General features: G+C 35.9%; 1 protein-coding gene across 2 annotated transcripts in view; it reads right to left on the reverse strand.

The window, feature by feature from the left end:
• Thoc2 (THO complex 2) overlaps window positions 1–26,423 on the reverse strand; it is a 114,539-nt gene that overhangs the window by 35,615 nt on the left and 52,501 nt on the right. For both annotated transcript variants that reach the window (XM_021188685.1, XM_029534030.1), the window contains exons 13-21: window positions 12,507–12,548; window positions 11,952–12,082; window positions 11,754–11,855; window positions 7,856–7,940; window positions 6,896–6,989; window positions 6,428–6,508; window positions 4,832–4,928; window positions 1,999–2,116; window positions 213–392 (exon numbers count right to left, since the gene is read on the reverse strand). In XM_021188685.1, coding sequence (XP_021044344.1) covers window positions 213–392; window positions 1,999–2,116; window positions 4,832–4,928; window positions 6,428–6,508; window positions 6,896–6,989; window positions 7,856–7,940; window positions 11,754–11,855; window positions 11,952–12,082; window positions 12,507–12,548 — 930 coding nt within the window. The remainder of the gene's footprint in view (window positions 1–212; window positions 393–1,998; window positions 2,117–4,831; window positions 4,929–6,427; window positions 6,509–6,895; window positions 6,990–7,855; window positions 7,941–11,753; window positions 11,856–11,951; window positions 12,083–12,506; window positions 12,549–26,423) is intronic.

Genomic DNA, 26,423 nt, shown 5'->3' on the forward strand with positions numbered 1-26,423 from the left:
ACTTATATATAACATCTCCTATACCTATCTTGTAAATAGCATAGTATGCACAGAAATAGAGGCCCTATTTAAGGAAAGCCTATTTGACATTAGAGGTGTCAGACATCCACATGATGTGTACAAATGGTATGTTTCAAATGACATCACAATTTCTATTTTATTGAGATTTAAAAGAAAAAGTTTTCCTCAACACCCAAGCTTCTTTTACTTACCTGGTCATAGAGTTTCCCCACAAGTTTCAAGTGTTTCTCTCCACCCTCCTGAAAGATTACCCCATTCCTCTGTTGTGCCATAAGCAAACAGAGAGGAAGAGCAAGATCATGGTCCAGTAGTGCATCTTTTAACCTCTGAGAGGACTTTTTAGTGTTTCTGATCTGGCCGAAATAACCACCCTGCATAAAAGAAAACAAAAATTATTGCTATATGCAATGTATTCCATGCTGTCTCACTGGGAAAAGATACACAAGAAAGTTGAGGCATAATCTTTAAAATATTTCTGAGCTAGAAGTTATAATCCAATTCAGGACCATCCTCAACTGAATGTTTGAGTCCAGCTTGAAGTGACTACAACGGACTCTGTCTTAAAAAACAGAATAATAAGAAGACAAGCCTGGCTTAATATAAAGCAAGATCAATTAAAATAAAGCACTTCTATAACCTATAAACATTCTCCTTAACAAATTTGCTTTAATGATACTATTGTTTATTATAATCTGGCTAATGGTAGCTCAATTGTGCAACTCATTGTTTCTATTTTCTACTTGGTAAAATCTCACAAAGGATTATTGTTTTATTCAGTGAAAAGATTTAGTAGACTGAATTAGATTTATTCCAGTGGAAATATCAAGGAAAATCTTTTCAGTACAAATATAAGTTATTGTCTTTTATACTTTTGCATGTTTTAAAGTTCCAATTACTAGTGTTTCACAGCTCTTAAAAAAAGGTAGCAGTGGTTTTAAGAGAACATGTATGGCTTTGACATTAAGCTTTGGGTAATTAGATACTGTTTAGATTCTATACTATGATCACACACACAGTACTGTCCACTTATCTGTGACAGGTATGTTCTACAACTCATAGTGGATAAATGAAAACTGTAGATGGTACGAAACTCTACGCAAATAATGTTTTGTAGATCCATGACAAAGCTTAATTAAGCACAGTAAGAAATTAGCAACCAACTAGAACCTCCCCACCCCCCCCCAGAGTTCCCAGGGACTAAACTACCAACCAAAGAATACATATGGAGGGACCCATGGCTCCAGCATATGTAGCAGAGGATGGCCTAGTCAGCCATCAATGGGAGGGGAGGCCCTTGGTCCTGTGAAGGCTCAATGCCCCAGTGTAGGAGAATGCTAGGGCGGGGAGGCAGGAGTGGGTGGGAAAGTAGGGGAGCACCCTCATAAAAGCAGCTGGAGGTAGAGTGGGGTAGGAGGCTTGTGGAGGGGAAACTGGGGAGGGAGATAACATTTGAAATGTAACTAAATAAAATAACCAATAGAAAAAAGTAAAAAGAAAAAAAATATCAACAACAATTAGTACAACAATCTGAACGATACAATAAAAGTTATATAAATATGGTCACTCTCCAAATATGTTACTACACTGCACTGACATTCTTAATATGAAACAACACAGGCATAGTGATGAAGAATTGGGAAATCTGAGCAAAGGTTACTTGAATATAAACATTTTGCAATATAGCCAATTGAGAACCAGGATTACTATCCACATAGCCAATATGAAAACAAAGATGGCTATTATATGACTAAAGAGTAGCTCATATAGTATGGATACAATGGACAAAAAGATAATTTATGTGCCAAAAGTGAGCAAGAAGAAGGGCAAAAATTTTTATTCTATATAAAATGGGTCTCAAAGTAAAATATTATAATTTATCTACTTATGGATATTTTTCTCTTTAATTTTGAATTGTGGTTAAGCATGAATAATTGACACCTTGAAAGACAAAGCCAGAAATATCAAGTTCTTACTTACCTCAGCCTTTAGCTGCTCCCCACCAGTCATGGCTTCTAACTGCTCCATTGTCATCTCCTCTGTAATTTCAATTCCTGCCATTTTTTGTACCACTTCTTTCAATATTAATAGGTCAAAACTAATACAAAATTTTAAAGAAATACAAAAATTAAACTATAAAAATCAAAAGAAAAGTATTTGAAGTTAAAAATTTAAGTATGAAAATAATAATACATAATAAGTAGTCTCCTTAGAACCTTTACTTAAACAAAGGAATGAGAGACAACAGCAAGGCTTGTTTTTTTTAATCTTATTTTCAAAATAAATGTTACATCAATTCTAGTCCTACAATAAAAATATTTCATGTTTCTCTGATTTATTTTTACCTGGATTAATTTGAAGCTTGGAATAAGATACAAAAATAAAAAATAATTGAAAACCTCTTCCTTCTCCCTTGCCCAAGCTTCATGTATTTTTCCTCAGTTTTCATTTGTACTTCCCTTCACTTCCTGCACACACCCCACCTCTACCTCTCTCCTGTTTTGACTGTGAATATGAAATGTTCTCTAAGAGTTCATGTGTTAAGGACTTGATCCCAATCTGATGGCACTATTTTGGAAGGTTCTTGAAACTTTAGGTGAAGTCTAGCTGAAGGAGGCAGGTCACAGAATGGTGTCTGTCTATCTCTGTGTCTCTTCTGCTTCCTCTCTCATCACTCCCTCCACACCTCCTTCCTTCATCTGTATCTCACACAAACACAGACAAACACAGACAAGGGAAGGAGGGAGGGAGGAAGGGGGTAGGGAGGGAGGAGAGAGGAAGGGAGAGAGAGAGAGAGAGAGAGAGAGAGAGAGAGAGAGACTCTTCCTTTCTTGCTGAAAAATCTGTTGCCCAACACACCCTTAAGCCTTGATGATCCACCTCAAAGCACACCTAAAGCAACAGTCGCTAACTCTAGATTGAAACCTCCGAACTGATTAGAAACGAATCCTCAGTTTCATGTTGCTTCTTTTAGGAATTTGTCACAATAACAAGAAAATAACGCAAAAGACTTCACAGAATGACTGAGGGAGTAAATTACCTAAGCCATGGTCTAAGAATACACATTAGCATAGAGGCATTTGCTCACACAAATATAGCTGTCACTGACTTTAGTAACTCAAACACCTAATCTACTGTTCCTATTTCATTTTCAACAACTGTCCCAATAACATGTTCCTCATCCTCCAATTCGGCCGAAGGCCATCTTTCTAAAACTCCAAGTAATAAAAATGAATAAAGCCCTAAAACATTCATTCTAAATTTAAAAAGAGAAGGGGAAGGAAGGAAAAACAAAAGGGAACTGTGTTAAGCTGTGGTACTTGAACCTAAAGTTAAAAGATTTTGTAAAATAAGCATCACATTCTAGCTATGTGTTAACAGGTATACATTTTGAGACAAAGCCTCCCTATTATAGCCTCAAACTCACGGCCCTCTTACCTAAGTGTTCAGGATTTATGGCCATCTGCCACCACACCTGGCTAGGGATATACCTTAATCTGAAACATTTTGAACTGTCACTGGAAAAAAACACTTTATGACTTCTATAACTTTCTCTAATTACACAGTACTTCCAAAGGTCAAAGTCCAACAATCAATATACAAGTTATTGAACAAAGGTGTACTTTCCTAGTATTCATATCAAGGACTTCTTTTCAATGTGCCATGCTTTCTGAAAGCAGGCAGTTCTGTGCAAACAAATACACAACTACCAATCCATCCAAGCTATAACACTAACAAATGTGGCATTCAGCTGTTTTAAACATGTTTTAATTAAATGGTCACAAATATGTAATGACAATAAGGCAAACTAAACTATAGGTTAAAATGACTGTTCTCATGGCTTGTAAAAATAAACAAGTAAATTACAGGAGTGACAGAGATGACAAAGCTACAAATAGTCTCCTGTCAAAACCCAGCTGCTATATTATCTTCATTTTTTTTCCCAAAGCCAAAATAGTAGAGTACCTGTTCAAAACACCAAAGAGCTTTCATTTTTTATTGAATTTCTATCAGATCTCTTCTAAAAACAAAATTTGATTATAATCAATCTGCTAGTACTAATGTTTAACAAATCTTTTTATTCAAAGCCTAAGCACTGCCACTGGCCTAGAATAAACTTCAGCATTTACAAAGATGCACATAAATCTTACATATCAAATTCATATTCAAAAATATTTTTCCTATATACTCCCTTACAGAAAAAGCTTAATAGTAAAATAAGCTAACTGTCATTTTAATGATGTATACATGTGGTTAAATTTTATAGTACTAAAGAAACTATCTCTCTGTATTGACTTCTAGTTCCTCTTAAATATTCAATAACTGGGCATGGTGGCACATGCCTTTATCCAAGCATTCAGGAGACAGAGGCAGGCAGGTGGGTCTCTTTGAGTTCAAGGCCAGCCTGGATCTCATTGTGAGTTCCAGGATGGCCAGAGCTACATGATGAGAATGCATGTCAAAAGAAAAAAGAAAAGCTCACTCTCTGCCTCTCTCTGTCTCTCTGTCTCTGTCTCTCTCTCTGTCTCTCTGTCTCTCTGTCTCTCTGTCTCTCTCTCTCTCTCTCTCTCTCTCTGTGTGTGTGTGTGTGTGTGTGTGTATACATATGCAATTCTAACATTTGAAATGTTAAGTGAAGATTTCAATTCTGAGGATAACCTGGACTGCATAATGAGACTCTACCTTAAAAATATATATTCTAAAAATAACTATTTCAGTTGAATCTATGTGTCTTTCAAAATAACAGTAATCTCTACATTTCAAAACCACCAGAAGTGCTTAAGTTATTGAAGTTCATCTCCATATAATTTACCTTTTGCCTGCCTTTAATTGATTGGCTACATACTGAAGAAGACCAGCAAGATCAATCGGGTATTTACGGAATACTGCACCACAGAAACTAGCCAGACCTTTATGAAATAAAAAACAAAAATAGTTCATCAGACAAAAAAATATATTAAGTACAATTTCAAGAAATTCAGTTTCTAAAGCAAAATGAGGTATGAATAATTTCTTAAAACATTTTTATTTTTATTTCATGTGCATATATTTTTGCCTACATGAACATATGTGTACCATGTTCATTACCAGGTACCTAAGGAAGAGATAGAAACAGGTGCTGTGCATGCCCATGAGCTACCATGTGCGTGCTGGGAAACCGAGTATTCTTGAAGAGTGGCCAGTGCTCTTAACCAGAGCCATCTCTCCAGCCCTGTACATTTCGACTGTATAATTCAATGGAGTTTTACCATAGTAATCGCTAATACTTATTAAGCATATATAAGCAAGCACATTATATTGATTAGTTATTACAATAATTGTCTTAAGCCTACTGATGAGGTAAATTGAAAAAAGAATGGGTACCATGACTTGCTCGAAGACACAATATAAACTAAAGCAGTGATTCAAACTATGCACCCTGACCAATTAATTAGGACTTAACCACATAGACTACCAAGTAAATTCAAACAACTCAATCCCCACCCCTAAAAAATTTTAAGCCATAAATTATTATAAACATCTAGGAACATACTACAGTTGTACATAGCAAAAGAAACAGGTACTTTTGCTAGAAGTAGAATGCTTTTTAATAGTATGTATGGGTGTCGTGCCAATATGAACATTTATGTAGCATGTGTTTGTTATCCTAGTGCCCACAAAGATCAGGAAAGGGCGTCAGATTCCCCAGAACTGGAGTTAAAAGGGTTATGAGTGACCACATCAGTTCTGGGACTAGAACCAGTGTCCGCTAGAAGACCAATTAATACTTTTAAATGGTGAGTCATCTTGCCAACCTTAGAAGACTAATTTTAACCAATGGTCCCTATTATTTCCTGGAGAGGAAGGGAAGACAAGTTGATTATCTAATAATCTATAATATTTAAGTTATTTGCTAACTATGTAAATAATTAGACCAAACTTTAAGTCCAAATTTAAAGAGCTTAGAGTACAGTGGGAAATTCAGATTCATATACATTAGACAAGGAAAGAGTGTAATGTCTAAATCACAGCAAGTTAGAAAGAAAGTGAATGTCAGCTTCCAAATGTTTCCCCAAATTCTCCTATTTACATACTAACCCAGACCAATCACATTAAACTTCCCAGATCAGATGATACTCAACAAGTCCAGGGTGGTATGGCCAGAGACAAGTTCCTCAAATTCTATCATAGTAAAATAAAACAGTTTCTTGAGTAAAGAAAATTAGTAAGTACTTAATAAAATCTCCATACAGACCCAAGGTCTCTGACACTTTGCAGAATAAGCTTAGCAGCTAGATACAGTCAAGAGCTCTTGAGAAATAAGTACGTAAAAGCCTAAAATCATAGGCAGGTAAAGAAAGCATGGCAGTTCCCACCTCCTTAGTCTCACGGCTAGTACTAGGATCCTGAGAAAAGTGAAAGTACTTACTCTGAAGCCAGCTTGAGATGGTTGTGTCATCATGTTTCATTCTCTCCTTTTCTGGATTAGCTAAAGCTTCAATGATACAATCTTTTATACATTAAGAAAAAAATATCAGAACATCAGTAATAAAGACCCTTAAACCCCCACATCTTCAGAGAGGAATGAAAATAGTTACCATATACTCATTATTTATCAACCCTCTTTTCCATCTCCTAACAAGTAACATTCCATCTGTATCAACATGCTTGACAAAATGAGTGTCTCTCCCTTTATACAACACAAAGCACTAACATATGTGCATGCATACACATGCACACATACACAATTTCCTTTTCAATACTTTGGACTGACAACACATCAGCCAATTAGACCAACTTTAGATCATTACTAAAGGAAGTCAGAGAAAAATTAATCATTCAGCATTTAAATAAAGGGTCACATGAAATCTATATTTTGCTCCACATGAAAGGATACAGGCCAAGACATCATAATTCAATGAAGTGAGGTATTTCAATGAATCTACTACAGGTGTTATTAAATTATCATATTTCTGGATTTGTGACAAGATCTGGAAGATCAAGAAAGAGTAAGTTGAATTAACTAAATAAAAAAAACCTTCTATGCTAAGTAAGGTTCATAATTCTCTAAAATTAGAAATAATACAATTAAAGTGGTTCTAGCCAGGCAGCATTTAGCTCCAGCACTCGGGAAGCAGAAGCAGGAGGATTTCTGTGAGTTTGAGGCCAGCCTGGTCTACAGAGCGAATTCAGGAACAACCAGGGCTATACAGAGAAACCCTGTCTTGAAAACAAAGTGTCTCTACTGTTTTGCATTTATATAAAACATTTTACATTATCATTGCTATATAGAGTATTTTCCTAAGGCTACATTTTCTACCTAAGAAACAATTCCAAGAGGTCTAAACTTGTATTTTGTAATAGTAATGGCTAGTCCTGTTTTAAATGTTATTTAGTCTTTCTAAAATGGACTCTGTGCTTTCTCCCACCCCCAACCCACCCCTGCCCCTGGGTACCTATTTTTGTCTTTGTTGTTTGTTTGTTTTTTCCAAGTGAAAGAGAAAATATGGGGTTTGGTAACTAGGAAAGTAGGAAAGATATGAGAAGACTTGTGGGAGGGGGAAATATGATTAAAATATACTGTATGAAATTTTCAACAATGATGATGTTAAAAGAAGGTAACACTGCTAAAAGGGAATCAAAGTGAAATGCTATTCAAATGTTTCTAGAACCTAACAATAGTTCTGTTGGACATTACTAGAAAACAGATCAATTTGTTAAGTACTGTATATGTTTTGTTTTTTACCATAAAGTGGTATTTCATCTGCTGTTTTCTAACATTTGAAATTTTACTTCATTTCCACTTGTACTGATATAAAGACAATCAAAAGGAAATAATATTAACTTAAAAACGTACATAATCAAACAAAATTGTTGGATTGCTGTGGCTCAGCTTGCCAATTTGTCTTCCTGAAGGCTTCACATTTTCCTTGGTTAGACGCCTACAAAGGGAGAGAAATGCCAAGGCTCAATTTAGAATTACTCAGGATGCTGATAAGCTTTGTACTATATGGAAAACTCAAATACATCAAATGGATCCATGCAAACAACTGCATTTTCATCCACTCTGTAGCAAAAGGTGGACTCTCTTAGGGAATTTCAGAGTGTAAATGCTAGTTACCTACTTAAGGTAAAACTTATTTTACTGTATAAATGCATGAAAACTATTTTAAAAGAATCATACATATTTTAGATTTACAAGGTTTCATTTATCAGTTCAGAAATTAGTTCTCTCATTTTCTTAATCAAGATACACAATTTTTAAAATCAATAAATTATATTCCTTTCATTTTTTATTTCTTCTGTGATATGTTTTCTAAGATTCTAAAACTCTGTATCAGTGAAATCCTAAAGATTAACATAAGTTTTTTGGAGATGGTTACATAATAAACACAGAAACTCTATAAACAGCAACAAGTGAACAAATGAAAGAAGCTTTCTAAAAGAAATATACATCTAACACCACTAAACATTCAAAAATACATAGTGAAATTCATAGTGAAATACAATTCAAGGAATGTAGCCATTTTTAAAGTAATAATATAATTATGTTACGAAGCTTCTTGTGATAAAAAGCAATCCAATAATTAAAATGATGTAATCATCAGCTGCTTCCCCTTCTTGTTTCCTATAGCTCAGTTTCTCCTGTTCCCTGCCAATGGAGAAAAGAGACTATTGGTTTTAAATCTGAAACCATATCCACCTCGGCCTTTAACTTAGCACCATCCTTCCCTACTTCCAACCCTGCACCAGGTGGTTCTCCTACTCGCCTCACTCACATAAAACTGTATACTTTTTATTCTATTCCATTTGTCTTCACTACCCTTAAGAGAAAGTAAGCAAAATTAAACAAATATTCTCCTGACGGTGTCCTACCTTCAGGCTATCAGAATGTCAGACATATAAAACACAATCAATGAGCATTTGAAGAATGAATGACTTGAAAAATTATACAATTATACAAATAATATCCTAAAATATTCCACTGCCAATGTAAAAGGTTGTAGCAAATTCATGAAGTTTGGTGCAACAGCTGAGCTACAGCTAAAATGTAACAAAAATCCAAGTATATTAAAAAAGTCTACATATATTGTTCCACACTGAATAAAAATTTGCATTCATATATGCATTCATTCATATAATGCTTACTATGACAAAGCACTAGGCATTAAGAACATAAAAATGAAGGGCAGTTCTTGCTCTCAAGCCTGGCCTAACTAAAGACACAAATTTAAAACCATGTTTTTTAAATTTCTGTGTTTTTAATTTTTTTCATTTGTTAATTTTTCTGACACAGACTCATCTCATGTAGTAAAGACAGGGATCAAAGTCATTATCCTCCTGCCACAGATTCCCAAGTACAAGAAATACAGAAGTATGCTATTATTCCTGACAAATTTTCTTTTTAAAAAGGTAACAAATTTGAGAACAGCACTTATATTAAATCAGTAACATTAAAAGTATAAATAATATATCTACACTGCCTTATACACACTTGGAAGGATAAATAAGAATCGAAATACTGGTTACTTTACTTTTCTCCTCTGGGAGAATTGAGTGTGTGAAGAACAGGACATACACCTTTTAAAAAACCTGTATTCTTTATAAGGGCACAACGTGATGTTTTAAATCTTTACAGGCATTATAGAATAAATCTGTCAAGCAAATTATTACTTTTTCATCTCAAAACTTACTTTTTATTGTAATATGAATCTTTAAAAGGTAGTCTTCAGAAAATTTTGCAATAGGCATTATTATTGTTGACTATGGTCACCACAAAGTATAATATGTAACTAAAATTTATTTCTTAAGTAAAATCTTGTATCCTTTGATCAACATTTCTCCTTTCCTTCAAATCCCTCTTTTCCCCAATACTTCTCCTTCTACTAGTGTCCTTTTTCACTTAAAAAAAAAGAAATTCTGTCATTCACAACATAGACAAAACTGGAGAACGCCGTGGTACCTGAACTAAGCTGGGAATAGAAAGAATTGCTATATAATAATATTTGTATGTAGCATCAGTATATTCATTCATCTGCTGATTTTATATACTTACAAAATAGAACACTATTACAGTAATGTGCAAAAGTGGAATGCTAGCATAATTTGCCTAAGGTGTATTGGTGGCACAAACTCATGCACACTTCCTAAGATGAATCACCAGATGGGCAAGCTAAGGGAAAACTTGTATAAATCAAGGAAGCAAAAAATACATTCAAAGGAAGTAAGGCTAAGGAGACCACGGTGCATTTAGGGAAGCAAGTAAGTTCAGTCCAGCTTAAAGTGTCATCATTAGGAAATGAGGTAGGATATATGGAAGGAAAGATCAAGGAGTATCTCTCACATCACCATGCCATAAAGTTTGACATATGACCCGCCAAGTATTATCAAATCACCCAAGGATTTTGATCCCTGCACTTGGGAGGCAGAGGCAGGCAGATTTCTGAGTTTGAGGACAGCCAGGGCTACACAGAGACACCCTGTCTTGAAGGAAAAATAAAGGATTTTGAACTAAGAGAATAATTCAAGTTACTGTACTATTCCAGATAAAAGATTTAAGGTTGTGCTTACAAGAGTAAAGAGAATCAAGAAAATTAGTATTATGTATTATTTTTAAAAAGCATTCAACTCAGTGCCTAGCACCAAATAGTGTATGTGTGCATATATGAATGACCTGATCATACGTATATACATAGACAAAACCTGATCTGACTTCCATAAGATAGAAACTGTGGGGCTGGAGGGATGGCTCAGCAGTTAAGAGCACTGATTACTCTTCCAGAGGTCCTGAGTTCAATTCCCAGCAACCACATGGTGGCTCAGTCATCTGTAATGGGATATGATGCCCTCTTCTGGTATGTCTGAAGAGAACAACAGTGTACTCACATAACATAAAATGTATAAATAAATAAATAAATAAATAAATAAATAAATAAATAAATAAGAAGTCTGCCAAGTGCTAAACAGTGTGCTTGCTTAAAAACAAAAGATACTGTATCTATAGGCTTCTGAAGCTAAAACTTTCTTGGGTTCATTAAACTGAATAGCCTCTCTAGCAATAATTTCTTCCCCTATTAACTTAATTAGATATTTCATTCTGTCTATTGTCACACCTCATTATAAGCCAAACTATGACCATGTTTATGCCTGTTTTCCCAATAGCCAATGTCCAAAGACAATGTCACTGGGCAAACACAGTATCACTGCAAACTATTATACTTAGACCAAAGAAAACATAACTTTAATTAGAATAATTGTAAATGGATTTATAAAATTTGGACAACTGACAAAATCCTTGTTGAAAACAAATAGAAGAATTTAATATCTAGACTAATACGTGTATGAAGTATACAATTTTCATAAGCTTCAAATAACTTATAAGAAAGTGGAATGAATATCAATCTTATGAACAGAGTTTGATTCCTGGGACAAACATGAAGTAAAGAGAGAACCCATTCCCACCGTTCTGACCTCCATATGTGCATGTTCCATGCGTGCATACCATAGCACGCATACACCTACTCCTACCCCCATACACATACATAAATCTAAAAAATATAAAAATAAAACATGAACTTGTAATTTAAATGAGCTAACATTAAAAAAAACTCATTCTAACTGTAATAATTAATCAGCAATACCTATAAGAAGTATTTATAAGCTTTCTCAAAACTGACACTCTAAACAAAATAGCTGAAACAAAGCAAACTATATTCAGACATATTTGAGGTAAAATGAAAAAAAATTAAACTTACTTCATGATATACTTGGCTCGGTCTATTGTTTGAGCTTTAACTTTTACTAAAAGTGGGTGACCATTATAAGTTTCATTCTTCCACTGGCCATATAGACGATATCTTTAAGAAAATGAGATGAAAATTTAGAAAATATAAAATGTTTAGAAGTTAATATACTAGAATTAATTGGAGTGAACAATCTGAATAAGTATTTACCTATGCTGATAGGGAAATGTCTTAAACATTCCCCACAACTCCTCAGACATGCAAGCATTGCAGTCCATCAAAGAAAGAGATGGAAGTAATACCTGGTCAGTAATGCTAAGCAAACAGCTAAGGATAACTTCCTGAAAAGAAAACAAAAACATTATTTCATTAGGTTTATTTCAATACACCCAAAATAGGGATGTCTTAAAAGTATTATCATTTTTAAATCACACACACACACACACACACACACACACACACACACACACACACACATTCCCCCACCCTATCATTGCCTTTTCTCCACCTAAGATAGCAAATGAAGTAAAAGAAGCAGAGAAGGTAACTAGGCAATGAGAGGCTTAACCTTTTTACAGTATGGAATCTTCAAAAAGAGGATATTAATCTTCAAAGAAAATGTTCAATAAGTTGCCAAATGCTGTACTGAGCATGTAAAGTATTAAATAACTATTTTTAAGGGTAGCTAAGTCTTGTTCACAGTAAAATATTTGACATGCTATATCCTGACAAATATACCCATTATTTAATTTTTCAGTCTCTTACCGTTTTCTCTTTATCTTCCTGTTTGCTTCCATCAGACTGAAACTAAAATTTAAAACAATAATATGTTAGAAAGTTGATCATTGCCTCAGTTTATAATCTGAAAAAAGTTATATATTACTTAGTTGTTTACCTTTTATATACATGTATATTTGAAATAACTTATCACTAAATATAAATATTTCAAATTTCCATGTAAATTTTTAATATCTAATTTTAAAATTCCATAAATTTCAAGTATAAATCAGGGGAGGGGTGTTATTCCTGTGTGTGTGTGTGTGTGTCTGTGTGTGTGTCTGTGTGTCTGTGTGTCTGTGTTTGAGAGAGAAAGGGGGGAAGGGAGGGGGAGGGAAGAGACAGAGAGATACAGGGAAGAGAGAGAGAGAGAGACAGAGACAGAGACAGAGACAGAGAGACAGAGAGAGAGACAGAGAGAGAGACAGAGGGGGGAGGGGGGTCTCATTCAGTCCTGGCTGGTTTCCAAATCTGGTCCAGGTTGACCTTGAATTTTCCCTCTTGCCTCCACCTCCCAAATCTTGGATTACAACTGTGTGCCACCACATTGTTTATGTAGTACTGAGAATCAAGCCCAGGGCTTGATTCACTAGACAAGCATTCTGTCAGCTAATCTACATCTCTAACCCTAAGTTATCAATTTTAAGTGCCAATTCTTTTCTCCTTATAAACCAAAGCTTCCTAAAACTCCTATTAATAACTTCCTAAAACTTCTAATACTAACTAAACTTAACGAGATTGTAACCATCACGATCATTTAGTTCTAATGAATTTTTAATCCATGTCCTTCTCAACCTTCCTAATGCTGCAACTCTTCTAGTGTGGTGACCCCCAACCATAAAATTATTTCTGTTGCTACTCCATAACTGTAATTTTGCTACTAAGTGGTGTCAAATTCCTAAGACAATTGGAAATATGTCATGGCCCACAGATAACTGATGCTTTGCAAATCAATAAAATAAAATAAAATACTAATGTAATCAAAAGTCAAAACTGTGGAAATGAACTTTAGTTGCATTATAATTCACCACTACCAAAGCACTCAACAAAAAGTAAGTCCAAAATATTCGGGACACTTCTGACAATCAATCAATCAATCAATCAATCAATGCAGATAGATAGATAGATAGATAGATAGATAGAGAGAGAGAGAGAGAGAGAGAGAGAGAGAGAGAGAGAGAGAGAGAGAGAGAGAGTAGATAAATCACATCCTGGGTCTGTACTATCCCAATACAGGCTGAACCTTGAAGTGACTTGTTTGACAACACTGTCTAGTCACTTAACAACAATACTCTGAAAGCTAAGCAGAGTGGCTCACTCCTTTAATCTCAGCACTTGGAAGGCAGACCTCTGATAGACTGATGACATCAGCCTTGTCTACACATAGTGAGTTCCAAGGCAGCTAGGCTACAGGGAGGATCTTGATCTCAAACAAACAAATGGAAAAAAAAGTTAGTGGCGCCTACACGTGGATATGTATATAAAGATAGAAAACCAAAGGTGCAAATAAAGAACTGATATCTAAGGACAATCTATACATGAAGGAAAGGCCTAGTTCAACACTCATGCATGGGAAAGAGAAAGCTAGGATGCAACCACACCCATTCTGTATGCAGAGGTTATTAAGGCGTGTAAGTGCTTTATTTTACCTAACAATAATTCGAGATGTATAACAACATATTTTCTTTTTCTAATTGGCAGGTTCAAGAAAATATGGTTCTCTTTTTCAGATACAGCTGAATCGGCATGTATTCTGACAGCAAATAAGGAATTCAATTATAGAAGAGTGGACTGGCAGAAAAAAATGAAACAGCTATTGTTTGTTGCTGTTTTCTTTGTTATAAAGAACTGGTAATTCAGGTAACATAACGTATAACAGGGCAGAAGTCGGAAAAACTAGGCTTTATTGCGTATTACCATTTAAGGCAGATAGGCTACCCCTTTTCCTACTACACCATGACTTAAATGAGCCAAATTTCCACAGTAACTTACTTAGCTGTTTTGCTTCCCTGAGTAACTTGAGTTGTGAATGTCCATGTGTTGATTCTTTATATTTCATAAGCAAAAAAATGTTTTAATATGCAAAAGAAAACAAAACTACCTAATAGAACACTAAACCTTCCTATCAAAAACTGATTACAAGAATTAAACAGAAATAATCAAAGGGGACATGCCAATCAAAAGCAAATTTTGAAAGATAACAAATTCTGCAGCATTTATATCTTCTTTTTCTTTTAGTTTACTTCATTTTTAGATCAGGGGTAACATAGACTGCTCAATGCCACGATGAACACCACACTCAAACAGAAGAGACACACATAGAAGAAGGTTCAAGGGGCCATTATTTACCAAGTGCCATACAGCCTTTGAATAGAAAGAGGACACAGTTCCCATCTTTGAGGTGACAACTCTTAAGATACAAGATGTCTGAAGTACTTTCTTTTTTTTTTTTAATTAGATATTTTCTTTATTTACATTTCAAATGCTATCCCGAAAGTTCCCTATACCCGCCCCCGCCCCTGCTTCCCTACCCACCCACTCCCAATTCTTGGCCCTGGCATTCCCCTGTGCTGGGTCATATAAAGTTTGCAAGACCAAGATGCCTCTCTTCCCAATGATGGCCAATTAGGCCATCTTCTGCCACATATGCAGCTAGAGACTCGAGCTCACGGGGTACTGGTTAGTTCATATTGTTGTTCCACCTACAGGGTTACAGCCCCCTTCAGCTCCTTGGGTACTTTCTCTAGCTCCTCCATTGGGGGCCCTGTGTTACATCCAATAGCTGACTGTGAGCATCCACTTCCGTGTTTGCCAGGCACTGGCATAGCCTCACAAGAGGCCACTATATCAGGGTCCCTTCAGCAGAATCTTGCTGGCAGGTGCATTAGTATCTGGGTTTGGTGGCTGATGATGGGATGGATTCCCAGATGGGGTAGTCTCTGGATAGTCCATCCTTTCATCTTAGCTCTAAATTTTGTCTCTGTATCTATATACTTTCATAGGTATTTTGTTCCTTACTAAGGAGGAATGAAGAATCCACATGATGGTCATCCTTCTTGGTTTTCTTGTGTTTTGCATAATGTATACCGGGTATTCTAAGTTTCTGGGCTAATATCTGCTCATCAGTGAGTGTATATCTAGTGACTTCTTTTGTGACTGGGTTACCTCACTAAAGATGATATCCTCCAGATACATCCATTTGCCCAAGAATTTCGTAAATTCATTGTTTTTAATAGCTGAGTAGTACTCCATTGTGTAAATGTACCACAGTTTCTGTATCCATTCCTCTATTGAGGGACATCTGGGTTCTTTCCAGCTTCTGGCTATTATAAATAAGGCTGTTATGAACATAGTGGAGCATGTGTCCTTATTACCAGTTGGAAGATCTTCTGGGTATATGCCCAGAAGAGGTATTGCTGGATCCGCCAGGTACTATGTCCAACTTTCTGAGGAACCACCGGACTGATTTCCAGAGTTGTTGTATAAGCTTGCAATCCCACCAGCAATGGAGGAGTGTTCCTCTTTCTCCACAACTTCGCCAGCATCTGCTGTCACCTGAATTTTTAATCTTAGCCATTCTGACTGGTGTGAGATGGAATCTCAGGGTTGTTTTGATTTGCATTTCCCTGATTACTAAGGATGCTGAACATTTTTTCAGGTGTTTCTCAGCCACTCCGTATTCCTCAAAAGAGAATTCTTTGTTTAGCTCTGTACCCCATTTTTTAATGAGGTTATTTGAATTTCTGGAGTCCAGCTTCCTGAGCTCTTCGTATATACTGGGTATTAGTCTGGCGTACTTTCAGCATTTAAATTTTAAATTTAAGTAAAACAGCACTCAGCTATGTTTAGAAAGGCCATCATCAAAATGAACTAAGAGGTTCCAACATCACTCTAGAAAGGCAGTGCGGATGATGGCACTATACAATAATATTCAGCACCAAAAAATAATAGTGATAGGTATTTCATCAAGACAGTCTTGAGAGAGTTGAGAAATAAATCAGGAATTATAGACAATACTAAACAAATAGCTTCTTATGACTAATGACCTAACTCAGTGCCTTTACCCCACAAATATTTCAAATGCTGCTTAAAACTATATACTACCTCTGAGGGAAAAAAAACACTTAAGATTTTTGACTAAAATGTTTGCAAAAAATTATGGTACTATTTTTACTTGCATATTCTTTATACTAAGTACCAATTATTAAGTACTTAGTAGGTATGGTATATTAGATTTAAAACTATCTCAAATATACCTCAAAACTATTCTATGAAAAATCTTTTCACTAGAAAGGATCCAAAACAGGTCCCACTAAAATCCCTCTGAACTGACCTAGGGAGATGGTATAGCAGTTAAAAATCACTGTTCTTCTAGAGGACACCAGATCTAATTCCCAGCACCCATGAAGCAGCTAGCTATAACTCCTGCTACAGTTATTATCTGTAACTTCAATTCCAGTGAATGCAATTCCTACTTCTGGCCTCTGCAGACATTGCACACATATGCTACATAGACATAAGTGGAGCCAAAACACCCACACACATAAATTCAGATTTTTTTAAAAAAAAATCAAGTAAAAGTAAAATAAAATAACTTAGAACTTCTGAGGGAAGTGGCATACGTCTGGAATCCAGTAATCTAGAGAAACCAGAATTTTGAGTTCAAAGCAAGCCCAGGCTAATTATCAAGATAAAATAAGAATAACTTGGAGTTTAAAAATCTAACTTGGTTCAGCCCCTTCCCCATCTTTCTGACTCTCTTCTCTCCCTGACCCCTTTCTCCCTCTCTCCACTTCCTCTCCCCACTCCCTATGTCCCTGGTGGGCACCTTCCCTCCCCCCTCTCTCTCTGTGTCCTTCACTGTCCCTTCTCTTTCTTGCCTCTACTCCCTTCTCAACTCCCCTTCCCATGCCCCTAAATAAATTCTATTCTATACTAAAAAATATACCTAACTCGAGGTGGGGGGGGAGACAAAAAAACCTAACTCATATAGAAAGAGAGATTTTTCCAGCACTAGATATGGCTACATTTAAATAGTTTTCATCATAAAACAAAAAATATGTACACATAACTTTTGAACAAATTATGGCTTAAACGTTAAATCCATTTAAAGAAATGCATTCTTAGATTTTAGTTTGGATTTCCCCAGAAGCAAGCATGTAATCCTAAGAAGCACCAATAGAAAACTGGCCATGTGGATTAAAAAGGTTCAATACCACAACAGGTTCTGAGTCTCTAGAAATGTCTTGAAGACAATCAATTCTTGTCTTTCATTGGTTGAAATCTGAACAGAGGTCCTATGAGATGGCCAATTGTGAAAACACCTGCAAACCGAGCTAATAACTTGAGGTTGATTCCCCAAAAAGAACAGACCCAGAGATCAGGTATTCTCTGATCTACACATGTGCTCTGTGGTATGTATATGTATACATACATGCACATGCATACACACAGCATAAGTATATTTTTTAAAAAGCTGAGGAAATGGAGTATGATAATAGTTCCCTAGCAATTCCTATCTTACTTATGTGTATAGCACTTGATCTCAGGAATAATCAGTGAGGAAATCAGATATCATGCTAACTACTTGATGTAACAAAATAGTATATGACAGCATTTGCTATGTCCTAAGCTTTAAAAAGGAACAAACAAAAACAAACAAAACCCACACTTCTCACAGGTCAGCAGTATCACAAATATTTTCAAATGTTACTTCAGTTCTTTACATTTGGGACTGTTCCTTCTTGAAATTAACTTCAAGGATTGTTGTCCCAAAACAAGTTCTTGAAGGCTGGAGCAATGGCTCAGCAGTTAAGAGCACTTGCTGCTCTTGCAGAGGGTCTAGGTTCAATTTCCAGCACCTACACAGTGGCTCACAATTCGTTGTAACTCCAGTTCCAGGGGATCTGATATCATCTCTGGCTTCTCGGGCACCTGAGCACATGCAGAGCAAGCACATACACGCACACACACACAGGCACACATGCACACGCACGCAAGCACACATACTCAAATCTAAAAACGTATTTATTGGAAGATGGAGCAAGGGTTAAAAAATTTATCTACCTTTTTCTTATATGGAAATGTACTTTTAGGAAGTATATAATTGACTTTGTACCTGAAGTCCCACTCTTAGTAAAACAAGTCTTCTAAAAACTAAGTCACACTCTATTCATATAGAATTGCCATTTGCCTATTGGCATTTAGTACCTGAACCTAGGAAGTATAGCTAAGGTTAAAGCTGCTACATAAGCTTCCTATCCTGGTTGCCATCAGAGAGCAGCAGCCAAAGCCCCTCCCCACGCCCCCGCAACCCATTTGCCATCCCATCCCTCCAGCAACCCCATTCCTTCAACAACAGCCACAACACACTGAAGAACATCAGCAAATCGAGGCACACCCAGCACTGCTGGCACCTCACCAAGCACACCAAGTTCATGTGGGACATGATCTAGGAAGTATACGGCTTCACAACTTACAAGTGGTTCAAGGAGATGCTCAAGGTGTTCAAGAACAAGCACTACCTCATCAAGAAAAGGGTGGGCTAGCACATCTGCACCAAGAGAAAGGAAGAAGAGCTGAGCAACTTGCTGGCAGCCATGAAGACATACTTGGTTGTGGCCAAGAAGAACTGATGCCCTGCTCCACTCCTCAATAACCTTTATGCTGAACAAAACTGGTACATAAAGTTTGATTTGTAATCCAGTCCCTAAATATATATGAACACTGTCACATGAAGGAAATGAGGTGAGCTTCAAGCCAATTATTATAAATGACAATGTAAACATAAATATTTCAGTAGGTCTCGCTGATCAGGATCATTGAAAAATGGAACTGTTTTACATTAAATTTGCTCTCTTTCATGTGTAGTTGTGTACATTTCAGCACTTGTGAGGCAAAGGATTCACATCTCCGTGAGTTCAAGACCAGCCTGGTCTATAAGCTCCAAGACAGCCAGGGATGGATATACAGTGAAATGCTGCCTCACCAAAATAAAGCATAAACAAAAAAGAAAAAAGAGAACAAACAAAAAACTTGGGGAGAGATGACTCAGTGGTTAAGAGTACTAGCTGTTCTTACAAAGGACCTAGGTTCTAATCCCAGGACATATGGTACCTCACAAGCATCTTTAATTCTGGTAGCATGAGATCCAATACCTTCTTCTGGCCTCTGTGAGCACTGCATAAACATGATGCATAGACATACATGCAAGCAAAACACCCAAAAGTATAAAATAATAAAATCTCAAAATTATAAAATTACAAAATTATAAAAAAAAAAACAGAACTTGGTCTCTAACTCTGTAATATATAGTATAAAATTATTACAACAGCAAAAATACAGTAGGAGGTACAACAAATGGTATCAATAACAAGCATCTATTTGAAAATAAGTATCTACTTGGAAATAACTATAATGAAAAGTTTAGTTGTTTTTAAAATATTCTTGGGCTGATGAAGTGGCTTATTATGTAGAGGTGTTTGTCATCAAAGACAACGATCTGGGTTTAATCCCTGGTTTAACCTACAATGGAAGGAGAGAACTAACTGCCACAAGTTTTCCTCTGACCTCCATACAATTCTGTGGCATACATGGATATGCACACACAAACACAAAATAAATATCATAAAAAGTCTGTTTCTTCAGAAAGGAAGTAAAGAACAAGGGGCAGGGGGACAACAGGAAGAAGGGTATCTACGTCAAGATCCAGCTATACCACCTTTAGGCACATACTCAAAGGACTCAATCCTACTGCAGAGACATCTGCTCAACCATGTTCACTGTTGCTCTATTCATAATAGCAAGAAATCAGAAACAACCTAGATTCCATTTCCTTCAACAAATTAGTAGACAAAGAATATATGGTACACTTACACGATGGAGTATTATTAAGCCATTAAAGATAAAATAATAAATTCTAGAGGTAAGTGGATAGAAAAGAGTCATCCTGAGGGAGGTATCCCACACCCAAAAAGACAAATATGGTACGTATCCACTTATATGTGGGTATTAACTATTAAGCCAATGGTAACAAAGCTACAATCTATAGAACCACAGAGGTTGGGTATAGAGTAACAGATTTGGGACAGACAGATTTCACTAGGAAATAGAAATAGAACAGATAATTATGGATGAATGGGGGGAGCTTAAAAAAAAAAAGGATCAACTCAGGATGGGAGGGGGAATGAGGGAAGGAATATGGGGAGAAACAGCTAAAATTAAGGGTCATTTGAGAGGCAGTATAGAACCCTAATACAGTAGAAGCTTTGTAAAATATGTACATATTTGGGGGTAATGTAAATGAAATAGCCAAACAATGAGGTAGACATAGTCACAAACGGCCATTTCTTGCCACCAAATGAACTTCCAGTACTGGGATTGAGTTACATCCAATTGTCGTTTAGGGTCCCATAAAAATCCCCAAATGGGGGCTGGTGAGATGGCTCAGTGGGTAAGAGCACCGACTGCTCTTCTGAAGGTCCTGAGTTCAAATCCCAGTAACCATATGGTGGCTCACAACCATCTGTAAAGAGATCTGACACCCTCTTCTGGAGTGTCTGAAGACAGCTACAGAGTACTTACATATAATAAAAAAATGTTTTAAAAAAAAATGGGCTGGTGAGATGGCTCAGCGGGTAAGAGCACCCGACTGCTCTTCTGAAGGTCCGGAGTTCAAATCCCAGCAACCATATGGTGGCTCATAACCATCCGTAACAAGATCTGACACCCTCTTCTGGAGTGTCTGAAGACAGCTACAGTGTACCTACATGTAATAAGTAAATAAATCTTTAAAAAAAATCCCCAAATGACCCAGGCTGTTGTCAAGAATATAGGTTGTTCTCCACAAATCAACAGTAAGCCTTCACTGCTAAAAAGAAATATCTACACAACTCACTAACATGGAGAAGTCAAACTAGTACCTAGTCACCTCTACATTTTAGTGTCTTTAGTACAAGAATGTAATCTGTACACTACCAAAAGAGAAACAAACACCATCCCAGTCACAAAACTTTTGATATACAATGGTGTCCTGCAAGATATGCTAGTACAATGGAACCCATACCCAACACTGCTTGGGTGATGAAGAACCAGAGACTAGATAGATAGTTCAGGGACTTAGGATAAAACCAAATACTACTGGTCTTTTAAAAAAAACAGTAAAAATGACTACTAATAGCATTCTGCTATACTCAACTGCCTTTTCAGCCATCATCAGAGATGCTTCTTCCTGCAATGGATGGGAACAAAGACAGAGACCCACAGTCACACATTATACAGAGAGTGGGAGAGCTTGGAATACTCAGTGCTAAAAGAAATGTCTACAACAAGGTTCAGGGAACACTGCAGAAGGAGAGGCAAAAGGAGTATAAGACCCAGAGGGGATGCAAGACACCATGAAAACAAGGCCTTCTAAATCAACACATCAATGCTCATATGAACTCAGAGAGACTGAAACAGCATGTATGGGTCTACACCAAGTCCTTTGCAGATATGTCATCACTTCTCCTTTAGTGTTTTTATGGGATTCCTGAGAGTACAAGTGAGTGTGTCTCTTTCTTTGTGCCTTCTCTTGGGCTCTTTCCTTCTGTTTGTTTTGTCTAATTCTTACATTTTAGTTTTTGTTCTATCACATTTTATTTTGTATTATTATTGTCCCTTAGAAGCCTTTTGTTTTCTAATGAGAAAAAGGGGGCAGATGTGAATGGGGTGGTTAGGAGAAGTAGAATGGGGGAAACCCCAATCAGGATATATTGTGTGAGGAAAAAAATCTATAATTTCAATAAACAGAAAAAAAATTGTTTTTTAAATACTATAACAAACCTACTTCTTTGTAGGCTAATAAAAATAAATACATAAATATTTGCTTCTATATGAAATAGAGACAAACCCAAAACTGGTTCACAATATCCAACTAGAACTATTTTCTGCCCTTGCATTTTGGAAATAAACAAGACTATTATACAAGTGGATATGTGTGCTGCAGGTGTTTTCTAGCAATTTTTTGGCTTTCTTAGGAAGCTTATCATCAAAGGCAATAGAAAGATATGCTACTAACAAGGCAAGACACATCAGCACTCCATGAACTGTCGTGTATTCTTTGGGAATCTCAGCATTCTCACAGTCAAGAAGCCTGATACAGAGGAACCTTTCATGAAGTACGGTAGATTTGGGGGGTTCTCTGTTCATAGAGGCTTTGTCTTCATACAGTATGTTAAGGACAGAAATGCCCAGGATGCTGGAGCAGCAAGGATAGTAGTGACTGCTGGTACAGATTTTAGATTAATAGTCATTGCCACCCCATCTAAGCCCCAAAAGGAGGACCAAATATTCTTACTATATTAGAATAACAATCTGGTCTTTAGACCAGCAGCATCAATATTACCAGGGAACATTTTAGAAATGCAAATTTTCACCTTCTAGCCCAGGTCAATTGATCAGAAACTGAAGTTAGGGGCCACAATCTGCATTTTAGTAAGCCCCACAGTAGATTGGGGTGCATGTTATAGTCTGGTAAACATTGTACAAGAAAGCCGGGCGTGGTGGCACACGCCTTTAATCCCAGCACTTGGGAGGCAGAGGCAGGCGGATTTCTGAGTTCGAGGCTAGCCTGGTCTACACAGTGAGTACCAGGACAGCCAGGGCTATACAGAGAAACCCTGTCTCCAAAAAAAAAAAAAAAAGAGACTTCAAATTTATTAAATATTTTCACACACAAAATTAGAGAAAATGATTAAAATTAGAGTAAGCTGTATGACTACACTATTTGTTTTCTAAGTATATAAGTTTCTTCCTAAAAATAAGAGTTGTATAACAACCTCGATACACAAATAGTATTTGTTACATAAACTAAATTGCAAATATACTGCTTGGTACTAAGGTCTTATTCAGTATTTAAAAGCAAATTTATGAATTCTAATTGGATCCCAATAAGCCTTTCAAAATCTATAATACAGAACAAACTGATTGGTGATCATAAAGTTTTGTTTCTTTAGGGCTTTGTTGTGTTGAGTTACATTTTCTAGAGAAGAGGGTCTCATTATACTGTCCAGGTGATTCTCAAACAACTGAGACTTAAATAGTCTCCTGCCTCTGCATCCCAAAGGTTACAATTACAGGCAAGCACCACCACATCAGGTTGGTAAAATATTTTAATGAGCAAAAATATGCCCAATTTCTACTTCATACTTGGTGGGGGGATTCCCTACTACAACTTTAATAATGACAAGGCATACACTTCTTGCCCACAGTGTCCCTGAATGAGAATGATTAAAATGGTTACCTTATTTTCCCTTATTCTTTACAAAAAAATAAAATAGAATAGGGGAGAAATATGGGGCCAGAAGTGAGAAGAGGGTAGAGTATGAATAAACAAGGTGCTATATTTATATAAAAATGTCATAAAGAAGATACTGTTTTGTTCACTAACTTACAATATCAATGAAAAAGAATAGAATGGAGTTAGCACAAGGGACAGTGATAGAAGGGTTCACGTCCATAGAAAAGGGGAGAGCATGGCAGCTCTAATAACTTGCATAATTTTGTAATAATAGTCATGTGCACCTTTATTTGTAAGAGTGCCATACATTCTTAGATTTTGATCTGCTTACAAATTATGATACTCATAGAAAATTCTCAGAACAAGAAATCAGAACATTAATATTTTCAAGTACAACAGTATTGGGAAATTAAAAGTATGATGAAACACGGGCTATTTACAGTCTCAGAATGTCTCATATTAACTATGAAGGGAGAAACAGTAACTATACAGTAGAGCAATCTTGTTGTGAAGAACTCAGAAAGTGATCAAAGTTTGTAGCTCCAGTAACAGAATGAATACATTTCACATGCTCTCTGATTATGATGTACTGAGAAAACAATCCTTTAGCTCTTTAAGCAGGATTAACTAATTAAATAGCTCACATTACGTGTCCTTTCCAGATTCTTAACAGCCAAGATACTGAAACACTGCCATGCTTCCTTTTCATATAACTAGATCATATTAAGTGATATTATAACTATGTTCATCTAACAGATTCCTATATGGAACCCTTTCCTAATGTACAATTAGGAATAATAAAGATCAATCTAGTAAGCCTTTTCCTTACTACCTGTATGAAAAAGGTACTAAAGAAAATAATCTACCAGCTAATAAGTATTGAAAGCCAAGTTAAATATTTCAGGTATTATATGGGATTCATAACAAGAGCTGTTTTTAATTTTTCCATAAAGCTAGTATTGTTTAAGTTTAAAAATACAATCACCAAACAATCTATTTGCATATATGTGCTCATACAAGTTTCTAAATATTGTTTTGTAGTTCTGTTATATAACTAAAAAAGAAATTATGAATTCTTTTCAGCTTGAAAGCATTGGATTGAGGAAATTTTTCATGGAAGTACAAAACGGAAAATTTAAAAGTAAAATATTAATAAACTGAAATTAGTAAGATATAATTTTTCCTTTTAAAAAGATGTTTATTATCTTTAGTTGTATAAGTCTGTGTGTGGGTATGTGCATATAAGGGATGTTTAAGGTGTCAGAGAGATAGGTCAATAGTCTCTACTCTTCCAAAGGAGAGGAGTTTGGGTCACAACCACCTATCTACAGCTCCAAGGGATATATCCTGGCACCTGTACCTACTTGCACAAACCTCTTGCCACCCCCACACACATACACATAATTTTTTAAAAGAAAGTTTAAAACTGAGAAAGACTTTTTCAAACACTACCTATATGATCAAGACCTTAGAAACAACAATATACAAAGATAGTCATATCAAAAATGGACAAGATATGAACAAACACTTCACAAAAATAATTATAAGTAGAAAATAAATATATGAAAAGATACTCAACATCATTCATCAATAGCATGACAAGAAACAGAACCACAGTAAGATACCACAACTCATTAAGATGACAAAAATTTAAGTATTACAATACCATGTGTCCGTGAGGGTGTAAAGCATCTAGAAGTCTCAAATAATTGTTCTCAAAAGTATAAAATACTATAAACATTGCCAACACTGTCAAACAGTTTTTGCAATTTTTTTTCTGTTTTAAGAGTGTTTAACTATGTAGGCTTGGCTGACCTGACCACAAACTCATAACTCATATAGAGATCTGACTGCATCTGCCTCCTGAGTCCTGCGCATAAAAGTATGTATCACAACATCCAACAATTTTGCAGTTACACTTATTTATTTCACTAATCAATCCCACTTGTGGCAACACAAAAACATGCCTCCCAAAAGTATAGCTACTCACAGAAATAACCTAAATATTCATCACCTGACAAATATATCAATGACTCTGTTTCCATATAATGAGATATTATTACTCAGCAAAAGGACTACTAACACATGCAATAACTTGAATGACTCTAAAACCATGAAGTGAAAGAAATCAGGAAAGTGAACATATAATTCTATTTACATGAGATCATAGAAAAAGCAGATCTACAGTGACAGAAAGCAGCAACACAAAGGGGAAAGTGACAAAAGTGGCAAAGGTTAACAGCATGTATGATGAAAATAATCTACTAATTATCTGTGGTGATTATGTCAATGGGTATAAACTAGATAGATAGATAGATAGATAGATAGATAGATAGATAGATAGATAGATAGATAGATTAAATAGATAAATAGATAGATAGATAGAAAAAGAGCGAGCTAGACAGACAATTTATCAGAAGTTGAAAATTAAGCATCTAAGGCTGGAGATGTTCTATCAGATGAACATTCTACACCACAGATTTTTTTAAATAGTCTAAGTGTTTACAAATGAGGTAACACCACTACTGGTACTATTCAATGCCTTGGTTTAATTTAAGTGGTAGACATATGAGTGTTTAGTTTTAAAAAGGTCATTGAACTGTATATTCACAATTTATATATTTTTC

Source organism: Mus pahari, chromosome X (genome assembly GCF_900095145.1).
Source record: "Mus pahari chromosome X, PAHARI_EIJ_v1.1, whole genome shotgun sequence".
Lineage (NCBI taxonomy): Eukaryota > Metazoa > Chordata > Mammalia > Rodentia > Muridae > Mus > Mus pahari.